This window comes from Anabrus simplex, chromosome 7 (genome assembly GCF_040414725.1).
Source record: "Anabrus simplex isolate iqAnaSimp1 chromosome 7, ASM4041472v1, whole genome shotgun sequence".
Taxonomy (NCBI): domain Eukaryota; kingdom Metazoa; phylum Arthropoda; class Insecta; order Orthoptera; family Tettigoniidae; genus Anabrus; species Anabrus simplex.
Window position 1 is genome coordinate 60,048,248 of NC_090271.1, and position 14,321 is coordinate 60,062,568.

General features: G+C 42.7%; 1 protein-coding gene across 3 annotated transcripts in view; it reads right to left on the reverse strand.

Annotated features, from left to right (window-relative positions):
- Positions 1–2,561: 2,561 nt before the first annotated feature.
- Positions 2,562–14,321, reverse strand: part of LOC136876906 (facilitated trehalose transporter Tret1) — a 52,250-nt gene continuing 40,490 nt past the window's right edge. For all 3 annotated transcript variants that reach the window (XM_067150659.2, XM_067150660.2, XM_068228489.1), the window contains 2 exons: positions 10,551–11,386; positions 2,562–5,409 (listed from right to left, as the gene is read on the reverse strand). In XM_067150659.2, the coding sequence (XP_067006760.2) occupies positions 4,900–5,409; positions 10,551–11,386 (1,346 nt within the window). In that variant the 3' untranslated portion in view covers positions 2,562–4,899. The remainder of the gene's footprint in view (positions 5,410–10,550; positions 11,387–14,321) is intronic.

Genomic DNA, 14,321 nt, shown 5'->3' on the forward strand with positions numbered 1-14,321 from the left:
CATGGACTGCCTAGAGCATGTTGGGGTCCTCCTGTGGCCAGCAAGAACCCCACATCTCTCCATCATTGAACAGGTGTGGGATGACATTAGAAGTACCAACCTGCAGGATCTGGAGGAACAGCTGCAACAACTGTGGACGATCTTGCTGGGGGGTGGGGGTAGTGGTGGGAGTGCAACATTCTACTGACCTGGCGCCAACATTTCAGCTGAAACTGCCAACGGCCTTGTCTCTTTCATCCCACATTGTAATCAGTTCCATAAAGGCATACGGTTTTTCAGTATATGTAGTTTCATTCACTTTCAATCACTCCTTCTGGATGCTTGACATTTTTTGTTATGCAGTGTACTGTATATACTAGCTGATTACTTAGGATGTGCGAGATTATATATTTTTGTCCAGCTAGATTCTGAGGCGCATAAGTGGACATGCCTCTCTTTGTCAGGGGCCTGTGGTAATCTACTCACTTCCTTTCTCCCTGTCGCCCTTTGCAGTTTAATGTTGTTTTGTATTATCGCTGATCTTAATTTGATCTCTTCCTTCCGCTATGAAAGAAAGCCAAGTATCGGTTTCCGATATTGTAGGCCTTCACATCTAGTTTTCTTCTGACTGTGATATTTGGACATCCAATGTAAAGAGACCTTCTTCCTCATTTCATTACGTTCCTTCACGACATTTTTCTCATGGTTTCTCCAACTTCCCTGCCGTAGCTAGCTTTAGCACCTGTCTTTGATTGGACAATCATATCATATAGCATGTGCGAAGTTATTCAACTCCCCAGCTACTTTACTCCAATATTCAGGCAAGCTATTTTACTCGGGACGCAGCGGTCCCATCTATCAGGGATGAGTGGCACGTCCCAACAATGATCAACGCACTGCTGTTTTTTTTTTTTTTTTGCTAGTTGCTTTACGTCGCGCCGACACAGATAGGTCTTATGGCGACGATGGGACAAGGAAGGGCTAGGAGTGGGAAGGAAGCGGCCGTGGCCTTAATTAAGGTACAGCCCCAGCATTTGCCTGGTGTTAAAATGGGAAACCACGGAAAACCATTTTCAGGGCTGCCGACAGTGGGGTTCGAACCTACTATCTCCCGAATACTGGATACTGGCCGCACTTAAGCGACTGCAGCTATCGAGCTCGGTGTACTGCTGTTGTTGATCAGTTTTATGATCAAATTCACAATTTTCCCTATCGGTATGGACTGATTGCCACCAGATTTTACACCTTAAGAAAATTATGATAAAAACCACCGTTAGTTAACACGATTGAACAGTATTTCCATTTTAGCAAAGCTCGCGTTGATATGCACTAAGCAACAAAAGTCTAAATTCATGAATTCCGTTATTATAGTTGGTACAGCAAAACAGTACCGTATATGACGTACATGATAGGAAATTGTACTCCCTATAACTCTTTTTTTTACATAGTACTTTTGGATAGGACCAATAATATACGTATTTAAAAATTACATTTTAAGCGCCTTCCCCTAAACTACCATTTAATCTAGCGTGAATAAAAGTATTTATAGCCTAGATTATATTACCTTATACTCTGACTTTACATAGCCTACCGATTTTCATTTAGTTCTGTTCACCTATTTTCTCGTGGTTTGGCGTTGATATGGACTTAACAACAAAAATATAAATTCATGAATATCTCTGTTATCATAATCGGTACGCTAACAATGTATAAGACATAAATGTTCGGAAATTTAATTATATATAACATTGATATTTGAGAATTCAATTTTGGGCCTTCCGCTAAATTACCACTCCACTCAGCTTGAATAAAATTATTTATAGCCTTAGATTGAAGAGCCTCATTCCTCGACTTCACATACCAATTTTCATTAAATTCTCTGCAGCCATTTTCTCGTGATGCGCGTACAGACAGACAGACAGACAGACAGACAGACAGACAGACAGACAGACAGACAGACAGACAGGGATGGCGGGAAATTATAAAATGCATTTCCTTGTTACTGTGGACACGACCGATACAGAAATACCAATCTTTTCAAATTCTGAGCAATGTACAGACAGAGCTCTTATTTTATGTGTTTAGATTTTATGCGAGGAGTCTGCGGGGCATCTTAAAGGCCCGGGCTCGCCTGCATTGTTGGCCCTAACGTTAGGCCCTATTGACAATATAATCTACATTTTATCTGAATTATCACTACGATAATCTGATATTCTAGGGAAATTACAGTATAGTGCACAACGCTGCTATCCCTGAACTTAAATGCAGTTAGAAGCGATTCTGTTAAGCCATTTTCGATGTAATAAATAAATACACGTACAAAAATCGAACTGAATCTTCTTTCGACTTTTGTTTACCTAATTCGAAATAGAACGAAGTATGAGGCAACAATGTGAGGTATGCAGACAAAAGGAGGGGTTAGACAAGAACATCGTAAGTCCAAAACGGGAGAGAAAGAAGTGAACAGAAAAATCGTGGATCATTTTTAATTGCCGCACTTCATAATGCAGGGCATACGTCAAATATAATACAGCATGCTAAAAATTTGGTTTTGGGACTTATTGGACATAAATACACGTACTATATTGCTTGACTGATCATAGACAAAAATTAAAAATTAACTCCAATAAGAACAGAAAACTGGGGTGTACTTACCTGGTTATTGCACTGGAGTGAATAAATAATTGTGTATTACAGCAAAATGTAGTTTTAATGAAATGTGAAGTACAGCGATTTTAATGAAAAAATCTCACAGCCATTACATTACTCTTTTGGTTCTTAACTGATTAGATTACAGTACTGTCAGGGAGTTGTGCAGTTATCGGTACTTCTTAATGCAGTAGATTAGACAAATAATAATACTGTACACCATTACAACTTCACTTTAGTCCTTACGCCCAATCGTTTCATCATACAAATGTCTAATGAAGGTCAGCGTAGTGGCTTTCGGTTCAGAGAGCCCCGGGTTAGATTATCGACCGGGTCGGGGATTTTAATGACAAATGGTTAATTCTCTACGCTCGGGGACTGGGTATGTGTGCTGTTACCAACACACATGTAAATCATACACCACACATAATACTATCTTTCAACACAATAACACGCAGTTACCTATACACTGCAAATGCCGCTTACTCTCGTCGTCATCATCGTAATCAGTGGCGTATACTGGAATCAAGACGTGGGCTACCACTAGATTTAGGTTACCCCTTTTCGATACCTGGTTTAGTAAACGTTAAGCCTTAAGTGTTTTGAGCTGCAGCTAATTGTCAACGGACCGGGCGAGTTGGCCGTGCGGTTAGGGGTGCGCGGCTGTGAGCTTGCATCCGGGAGATAGTGGGTTTGAATCCCACTGTCGGCAGCCCTGAAAATGGTTTTCCATGGTTTCCCATTTTCACACCAGAAAAATGCTGGGCTGTACCATAATTAAGACCACGACCGCTTCCTTCCAACTCCTAGGCCTCTGCTATCCCATCGTCGCCTTAAGACCTATCTGTGTCGGTGTGACGTAAAGCCACTAACAAAAGAAAAATGTCAACGGAGTAGCCTGCTGTGTTGTCAAGGCTGTTTTACGAGCTACTGCCCTGGTCTCTGCTACTTCAGTACTCAAGACCTGATCAGTGGATATGGTAGCCTAAGATTTAGCAAATTAAAGTCCGGCTTTGTGGCTAAATGGATAGAATGCTTGCTTTTGGTATACGATGGCCCCGGTTCAATTTTCAGAACGAAACCCCTCGTACTCTTAATTCCCTGGCTTAGGGAGTGGGTGTTTATGACGTCTTCGCCATTCATTTCATCCCCATTAGGCCACCTCAAGCCTATACAGAGGCCATGCACGATTATTATTATTATTATTATTATTATTATTATTATTATTATTATTATTATTATTATTATTATTATTAATATCATTATTATTAATGTCTTTTTTTCGAATTTGGCAGCATTACCAGTGGTCGTACGCATCGTTCAATGGTTTATTAGCTTCCTCTAGAGATCAGTGTTGATGTCCGACCCATGATCACGGGTTGTATTCCAACTAACGAAAGAGAACACTTAAACTAGCAAAACTAGCAGAATTACCTATGAAGTGAAAACATGTTACCCCTATAACACCAGCCCTGCAGTTTCTTCCTTCAAAGATGTAGAAGTAAACGGGAGTGAAATACCAGCACTCTGTTATCTCCATAATAAAGCCAGAAGTATGAGGTGAGGAAGTATATACGATGATTAACGCATAGTTGTTAGCAGTGGCGATCTAACGGAGCGAAGCCTAGCACAGCTATTCCCCCGGTCCCCGCACCTATCTGAAATTCAGCAACAAACCGTGCGTGTCGAGGCGAGGGGAGAGGGACGCAGCGCTTGGACTGCAATATCAGTCTCAGATGCTTTGCTCTCAGAAACACGTGCGGCGTTTTTTCTCATTGCTTTCAAGTTTTGTAAATGGAACTATGTGTCAGATGCTTACATTATGATGTGCTCTAGATTTCCATCGATCTCATTTAAGGTTTGGGCTCCACCAATAGCCTTAGTAGCCCTCAGAATACGCCACTGATCATAATGTAGATATGTCCGAACCACTGTGAACTCATCTACTTCTTGATGTGTTTTCCGTATATAAAGCGGATATCAAAAGGAAATACATCGTTCTTGCCCCACTTTAAACGCTGATTTCTTTTTCTCCACGAAGCAACGTTAGAAAGTCATGTAAAAATTTGACGCACCCGGTTCTTGCACCCACCAGCTTAATTTTGTTTGTACAAATGGAATGTTAAAACGAAGATATTGATTTTGGAGCATTATTATCTCGATTCATTGTGACGGACACTTATCCGATGTCCTTGCAGTCCTCAGTACAGAACACTTCTTGGTGAGGGTATGAATTCGAGAGTGGCAAAATCAGTGAGAAGGAAGACAGACCTACGCGGGTGAGTTAGCGGGCTTTCTCCTACTGATGAACGGTCCATTCAGTTCATCCTGGATCTCTTGTAGCGACTTCCCCTTCGTCTCAGGGACCACGAAGAAGACGAAGACGGCTGCAATTGCACAGATGATGGCGAATAGCCAGTAGGTAAAGTGAAGTCCTAACGCTGTCAGAAGGTTCTGGAAGCTCTTGGTAACGGTGAAGACCAATACCCAGTTGAGGGTAACAGCCAGTCCACTCGCGGCGCCCTTTACACTGGCGGGGAACAGCTCACCCATCATCATCCAGGGAATCGGGCCAAACCCCAGCGAGAAGACCACAACGAAAAAGGCGAGGCTTACCAGAGGGAGCCAGCCGAGGTTGCTGACATCAGTACCGCTATCCTTGAGACAGAAATAGAGGCCAAGCAGCCCCAGACATAGGGTCTCCACACCCGAAGACAGGAGCAGCAGGATCTTCCGTCCTGCTCGGTCCATTAGGAGTGAGGCCACGTACGTTATCACCACCTGCACACAGTACGGAACAAACACAATAGAAAAAGAGTAGAGGGAAGTGTTAAAGGACTTTAATTTATGAATATCCTGAAGGGATAATCTAATATTCCTGTAAAAAGTACGTCAGATGCAAGTGATCCCGCTTTCTACACTCCCTCCCCCACCACAACGATGGAAATTGTGGACGTTCGTAACGTATCGCCCGGACAGAGGATAAACTATTTGGGTGAATTCAACTTCCGGTTTAAAAAGAAATACATTTGGGCGGTAGTAACCGTGTTTGGGCGAGTAATACGAAACAAAGGAAACTCATTGCCATCTCCATTCTTTCCTCTGTCCATGATGGGCAATAAAAACAAGAAGATGAAAACTCAGGTAGGTAACGATGTGTGTGATAACAAAACCAAGCAGGCTGCACTCCGGCGGTAGTTAAGTTTCCTGGGTAAGGTGTGTGATCATTTATCGTACTCTACATAGCCTAACAACTAACAAGGACGACAGAATTCAGCGTGTAGAATAACTATATCAAACTCATGGGATATGACTATCAGCCAAAATAAGAATTTCAACAGTAGGGCCTACTGTATTACATGTAGGACTGCCAGACGCCCTCTTATTTTGCAGTCGTGTCCCCTTTTTAGGTCCCATTCTTTGGCCCGGGTTCTCTTTTCGATTAAGTCCTCTATTGTTGTCTCCCTCCTTTTTAAATGGCCTAACGTCAAATTTACATTTCATGCGCGAATTCGATAGTGCAAGTGTTGAAAGCATTAATATATCGATAGTTAAGAAGTATAATCCATTGATGAAATTATTTTAAACAGTTTAAAGACGATCGAATGTTTGTATTAATATTTCCGACCGAGCTCGATAGCTGCAGTCACTTATGTGCGGTCAGTTTCCAGTATTCGGGAGATAGTGTGTTCGAACCCCACTGTCGGCAGCCCTGAAGATGGTTTTCCGTGGTTTACCAATTTCACACCAGGCAAATGCTGGACCTGTACCTTAATTAAGGCCACGGCCGCTTGCTAGATATTCCCTATCCCATCGTCGCCATAAGACCTATCTGTGTTGGTGCGACGTAAAGCCACTAGCAAAAAAAAAAAAAAAAAAAAACAAAAAAAAAAAAAAAACAAAAAAAAAAAAAAAAAAACATCAGTACCCGTACTGTGTGTGACCACACGAATCCTGAGTTTGACCAATACGCTAGTAGACGTAATGCACAAATAAACTGCTTGGACTCATACTTTACGGAAGGAAAGTGCAATACAATTTTAGAGGATTATTACACAAAGTGGGTTAGGTTGATATTTATGAAATATAAAGGCGATAGTGCAGAATGCTTAACGAGTCTTTAGTAATACCTATTATGATGTTGTAGAGTGTATTTTTGGGAATACCGAACGCTTTCAAAATGTTCCAGATATATTTTGTAGTACCTCCCCTAATACCAAATAACAATCGTTTAACTAACCAATGTTCTGGTCGGATGTAATAACATGCGCTTAAATATAGAAGACATGGTTCATAGCCATCTCTCTTTCCTGTGTCAACCTCAACCGCCTGCTCAATGTCAATGTGGTAGGTATTCCAAGACGAAAGTGTAAATTAAATAAGTTATAGTGAAATATATTAATAACGATAAACATTATTTGTATGGAAGTGAAGAATGAAGGTTAAATACAATGGCTTGCAGGAGTTAGGATATTATTAATTTTGTATGTATCGACACTTGCTTTCAATGCATGAAGTTCCTTCTCAGAAATTACTGTGTCCTCTTTATTCCAAGCTGAGATCTGGCAGCCCTAATTATATTGACTCTTCTGTTTAGTATGAACGCAGTCATTCAATCACTGAATGGAATGTTTAACCAATCTTCATATTCTACGCACGATATCTGGACCCATAATAAGTGTAGACAGTCCCAAGAGAACTGAATTCTTTAGTGATTAGCCCTGCACTTCACATAAACCGGATCAGGTAACTAATATAACTTCACACAAATTATACGAAACTCTCGCCCAAACGACGCATGGGTATTCGCCCAAACGATATATAGGGTAAGTTTTAAGTCCACCGACAAACTTCATGAGGTGATTTCTGACTGGAAATGGAGCATAAAAGTTCATATCACCTTGTGTCCGGAAGTGCATAGTTTCCACCGTAGATGGCACTGAAGAACGGCATCAAACAAAGAGCCCTGTCACACAGTACAGGACCTGTATCCCATTCATGTCACAGCAGGTGTTCGAAGTGTCCTCCATGGGATGCAATGCACGCATTCACTCGTCGCATAATAAATTGCCTCACTCATTCCAGTGTTCCGGCCTGTTGTGTCCGAATAGCATCACAGGCTACGTGGACTCGCTGTTCAAGGGTCTCAACATCAGGAATATGCTCACCGTACACAATGCCTTTCAGATGTTCTCACAAGTAAAACATCCAGGGGGTTTATGTTCAGTGATCGAGCAGGCTATGCAACAGGGCCTCCACGTCGTATCCACGTCTGGGGAAGATGTTATTGAGGTATCCGCGAACAGTAATGTGGAAGTGGGCTGGCGCTCCATCGTGCTGCAACCACATCTGTCGTATTGCTAAAGGGGCATTCTCCAGCAATGGAGGCAGAGTGTTTTGCAGGAAGTCCAGATACGTTTATCCGTTCAGGCGTTGTGGAAGAAGAACTGGTCCAAGTAGGCGGTCGCCAATTATCCCTGCCCAAACAGTGAGGTGGAATTGCTGCTGATGAGGCGCTTCAACCATTCCGTGATGATTTTTGTAGCCCACAGATAACGATTATGTAGGTTAATTATGCCATCTGTACCAAAGGTCGCTTCATTGATGAAGAGGATTGAAGATAGAAATCCCATAATTGTGATGGTTTTTTGCAGAAACCAGAAACAGAATATTTCCCGTGGAGGAAAGTCTGCACACGTTAGAGATGATAGGGATAGAAGCGGTTGTTATGTAAGATACGGATAACCGTCCTTTGGCTTGCACCATGTTGACGGGCCACTTGCGTGGAGCTTGTACAAGAATATGGATAATATGTTCCCCCATATCTGGTGTACGCACAGTCTGCAGCAGCCCTGCATGTTCTTCTGTCACAAACGTCGAAAAAAAATGGCTCTAAATATTGTCTGATGTGGTTGGTGCTGTCTGCCAGGGTACGTGGCTCGGTATATCTACTGTATGCTGCCATCTCGGCTTGTTTCTTGAATTAATACCGGACCAGCGTACTTCAACGTTGCTTAAATCACACTATCTGCAACACACACCACGCACAGAATGTAGTTATGAGAGAATGTAGTTAGTGCCATATACCGTGGAAACTATGCATTTCCGGGCACAAGGTGATATGAACTTTTGTGGTCTATTTTCAGTCAGAAATCACCTCCTGAAGTTTGTCGTTGGACTTAAAATTCACCCTATATATATAATTATGACCTCACCCGCATGAAACTCCCTGTCCGGACGAAACAACGCTGGCCTAAACGACTTTGGACGAATTGAGCAAACGTCTGGGAACGGCCTGATCTGTTCTGTCGTGGAAGTTTAATGAGTGGTAAGTATATAAAGTTTATGCCCTAGCTCTACTGTTTTTTAAACGACACACATATCTCGCTTGAGGTCTAAACGTGTCTAAACAAATCCCAAGAGAAATATAAATTATCTGATTAGGAAATTCATGTTGTTCAGGTATATGAAGTCTTGCAACGCGAGGTTAAACTAACAGAACGACAACAAGAGAAAGAAGATTATGCAGTGTGGTCGGAAACAAAGTGAACCGATATTTATGAGCGTAAGAAGGTTGGACACACTGGTAAATAATGTGAAAAAATAATTGGGTATCTCATTGCCGTTAGCTGAGTCCTGGCATTGTTTCCACTTACTTGTGCCAGGCTCCTCACTTTCATCTATCCTATGCGATCTCTCTTGGTCAACTCTTGCTCTTTTACGACCCCGATGTTATTAGGTTTGCGAATCCTACGGAATCTTTCGTTTTCACGCCCTTCGTGACCCTTGTCTTTCATTGGCCGATACCTTTATTTCTCGCAGTGTCGGATCCCTTCCATTTTTCTCTGAGTAGTGTTGTATAGAGGATGGTTGCCTAGGTGTACTTCACCTTAAAACAATCACCACCACCACCTCTTGCACCGTTGTCATTTTATCAGCTGCTGAAGTTAGTCAGTCAGATCGCTTCGCGGACGAATTCAAATGGGCTTTGCGAGGCGGTGTTGCTACATCTCCACGTGGCTTAAAACGTGCCTGAGAGCACCAATGGAAGGAAAACAACTTTGCCAGTGAGCGATTTGACATGGACCTCCGAGCTGATAGGATCGCGCCATAACAAGTAGCTACGATGACACTGGCTGAAACCACGGTGTGTTTGATGCTGATTTCCCGGCATGGCTCTCAAACCACTTGCATTCTTGATTGAGCAAGCAGAGAGTACGGATGTGCTGAGTGAGTGCTGAGGAATGGGGAACACATTGCAATAACATAGGGCTACGATAAGAAGTTACCAGAGCAGATGGAAGAGTAAAGAGGTAAATAAGAAGATGAAGGATGTGAAAGAGGGGATATTGGCAGCACTACTTGTGGCAGTCGTGGTGGCAGTGTTGCTAACAATAGGGGGTGTGGTGATGAAGCCAGGCCCAGGAAGAAATTGAAGCGATAAAGGGGGTGGTGAAGGAGGCATATCAAACGGCACAAGTAAGAGAGTTGACAAAGGTGAAGTCAAAAGATATTAAGCAGTGCTTCAAAGAGGAGATGAAAAAGCAAAAGGTGAAGGTAGAGAGCACTAAAAAAAAGTAGAAATACTGAGGAAGAAGATAAAAGCTTGGAGGAGGAGATGGTTAAGGTGAAGAGGGAAGGAGCTAATGGTGATCAGGAAAGAGGAAGGAAGAATTTGAATTAGTTTGCGAAGCGATCTGACTGGCTAAATTCAGCAACTGATAAAATAACAAATTACGGCGCAGGATATCGAATTATATCTTTAAAATTACTTATCAGTATGACCAACGCTCTAACTTTGTATATACCAGGTTTGCGTTGTTCCGACCCGCTTTATACAAACTTACAACAAGCATTATATTATATAATTGTGGCACAAACTTGCTCTTTTGCCTGTTAGGATAAAGAACACGGTTTATTACCTGTATGACGCCCACAATTATGGTGGCGACACTGGGTGCGAGGGTACTACCGGCAGCCTCGAAGATGTCAACAGTGTAGAAGATGACAGCGTTAATTCCACTGAGCTGTTGGAACACCATGAGTCCGAGACAGACGGTGAGAGCCTTCCTGGTCGCTCTAGACGATACGAGGTCCTTGATAGAAGCGTTGTTTTTAGCCGCTTCCTCCACCTCAAGCTGCAGTATATGTAGCTCGTCTTGTATATTATAGTTTGCTCCCCTGAGGAATCTGAGCGACCGTTCTGCGTCGGCCTTGCGGTTTTTCTTCAACAGAAAGGTCGGTGTTTCCGGCATCCAGACAAAGATGACGAGGAGGGCCACGGGCACTGCAGCACAAACGATGCCGAGCCATACGTAAGAGGCAATGGCGCCGAATACGTATACATATAAGATTCCGACGGTCAACATCAATTGGAAGAAAGAGCCCAGTGCCCCTCGGACGGACGCTTCGGCGATCTCACCTATGTACATGGGCGCGGTAACAGAAATGGCACCAGTGGCGATTCCTGCCACAAGTCTGGCGATATAGAGCATAGCAACGTTCTGTGCTGTGATAATGAGTATCCAGCTGAGCAGGAAGGGCGCACTGAGGGCGGTGATTGTAAGCTTGCGCCCAAAAGTTTCAGCGCAGTAACCGGCGGGGAAGGCACCAGCAAGAGCACCCACCGCCACAAGAGATCCCACCCAGGAGCCTTCTTCGACAGAAAGTGGCAAGGAACTGTTCGGTGCCTGAAGTTCCGGTAGGGTGGGCGAAGTCCAGGCCAACACTGTGCCTGCTGCCATAGCTCCGAGAGTTGCTAGAACAAACGATAAATGTTATAAATCAGCACAGTTCAGGATTTTATATGGGTGTTAGAAGAAAGTGTTCACTGATTCCAGGAACTGACACCAACAATACAATGATTGTTATGACATATAACCTATGAAAAGATTTCTTCTCTAAGGCATATCACAGTTATGTTACTGATTCAGTTAATATTCTTTTTATTTGTGTATCTGAGCCAAGATAGTTTTGGGTTTGCCGATTGACACAGAATAACACATAATCAATTTTTTCTTAGAAGTTCAAGGGAGTTTAAAGATCACAATTGCACTAAATCAATCTACAAACACATGCAGGCTGCAAATGACATAATGTGTACGCCATACAAATGGTGTCACACTAAGGAGACAGAATATTTGAAAATGAACGTCACGATTTGATGGTGGGATTTTTGCCCCCAGTTTACAAATAATGTCGGAATTGTGTTCCTCGCGACAAAGAAGAGACCCATCACAACGATCTGCCTTAGACTATGCTATTTTTGGGAACTATAGAACATATTTAAAGGAATTTTTGCGATATTAAGCACCTAAATAATAAAGCCTCCTCTGCGAACCATGTGACCTTGCCGCGGTGGGGAGGCTTGCGTGTCCCAATGATGCAGATAGCCGAGCCGCAGGTGCAACCATATCAGATGGGTATCTGTTGAGAGACCAGACTAACGAATGGTTCATCGAAAGGGGGGTAGCAGCCTTTCGGTAGTTGCAAGGGCGGCAGTCTAGATGATTGACTGATACGGCCTTGTAATAATACTCAACTTGGCTTAGCTGTGTTGATACTGCTACACGGCTGAAAGCAACGGGAAACTACAGCCGTTACTAACTCCCGAGGACATGTAGCTCTCTCTGTATGAATGATGTACTGATGATGGCTTCCTCCCGGGTAAAATATTCCGGAGGTAAACTAGTCCCCCATTCGGATCTCCGGGTGGGGACTACACGAGAGGGGGCGATCATCAGGAAGATGGATACTGACATTCTGCGAGTCGGAGCGTGGAATGTTAGAAGTTTGAATCGTTGTGGTAGGTTAGAGAATCTGAAAAGGGAGATGGATAGGCTAAAGTTAGATGTAGTTGGTATAAGTGAAGTACGTTGGCAGGAAGAACAAGATTTTTGGTCAGGCGACTACCGAATTATCAACACAAAATCAAACAGGGGAAATGCAGGAGTTGATTTAATAATGAACAAGAAAATAGGGCAGCGGGTAAGCTACTACGACCAGCATAGTGAAAGAATTATTGTCATCAAGATAGACACCAAACCAATGCCCACCACAATAGTGCAGGTCTATATGCCTACTAGTTCAGCGGATGGTGAAGAAATCGAAAGAATATATGAATAGATAGAAGATTTAATACAATATGTAAAAGGTGACGAGAATCTAATTGTGATGGGAGACTGGAATGCAGTGGTAGGCCAAGGAAGAGAAGATAGTACAGTAGGAGAATTTGGTTTGGGACAAAGGAACGAAAGAGGAAGTCGGCTGGTTGAATAGTGCTTGCCAATACTTGGTTCAAACACCACAAACGACGGCTGTATACGTGGACGAGACCTGGAGACACTGGAAGGTATCAAATAGACTTCATTATGATTAGGCAGAGATTCAGAAACCAGGTGTTGGATTGCAAAACTTTCCCAGGAGCAGACGTGGACTCTGACCACAACTTGTTGGTCATGAAATGCCATCTGAAGTTGAAGAAATTGAAGAAAGGAAAGAATGCAAAAAGATGGGATCTAGACAAGTTGAAAGAAAAGAGTGTGAGGGATTGCTTCAAGGAACATGTTGCAAAAGGACTAAATGAAAAGACTGAAGGAAACACTATAGAGGAAGAGTGGAGAGTCATAAAAAATTAAGTCAGTAGGGCTGCTGAAGAAATGTTAGGAAGGAAGAAAAGATCAACTAAGAATCAGTGGATAACTCAGGAGATACTAGACCTGATTGATGAACGACGAAAATACAAGAATGCTAGGATTGAAGAGGGCAGAAAAGAATACAGGCGATTAAAGAATGAAGTGGATAGAAAGTGCAAGGTAGCTAAGGAAGAATGGCTGAAGGAGAAGTGCAAGGATGTTGAAGGCTGTATGGTCCTGGGAAAGGTAGATGCTGCATAAAGGATAATCAAGGAAACCTTTGGAGAAAGGAAATCTAGGTGTATGAATATTAAGAGCTCAGATGGAAAGCCACTTCTAGGGAAAGAAGACAAAGCAGAAAGATGGCAGGAGCATATCCAACAGTTGTATAAAGGTAAAGATGTAGATAATTTGGTTCTGGAACATGAAGAGGCTGTTAATGCTGATGAAATGGGAGACCCAGTTTTGAGGTCAGAGTTTGACAGAGCTGTGAGTGACCTCAATAGGAACAAGGAACCTGGAATTGATGACATTCCCTCTGAATTACTGACTGCCTTAGGAGAAACCATCATGGCAAGGTTATTTCATTTAGTGTGCAAGATGTATGAGACAGGAGAAGTCCCATCCGATTTTCGGAAGAATGTTGTTATACCTATTCCCAAGAAAGCCGGTGCTGACAGGTGTGAAAACTACCGCACCATTAGTTTAGTATCTCATGCCTGCAAAATTTTAACACGTAATATTTACAGAAGAATGGAAAAACAAGTTGAAGCTGAGTTGGGAGAAGATCAATTTGGCTTCAGAAGAAGGAACACGTGAAGGAATCCTGACTTTACGTCTGATCTTAGAGGATCGAATCAAGAAGGACAAGCCCACGTACATGGTATTCGTAGATCTAGAAAAGGCATTCGATAATGTTGATTGGACCAAGCTGTTTATGATTCTGAAGACGATAGGGATCAGATACCGAGAACGAAGAATTATCTACAATCTGTATAAAAATCAGTCTGCAGTGATAAGAATCGAGGGCTTTGAAAAAGAAGCAGCAATCCAGAAAGG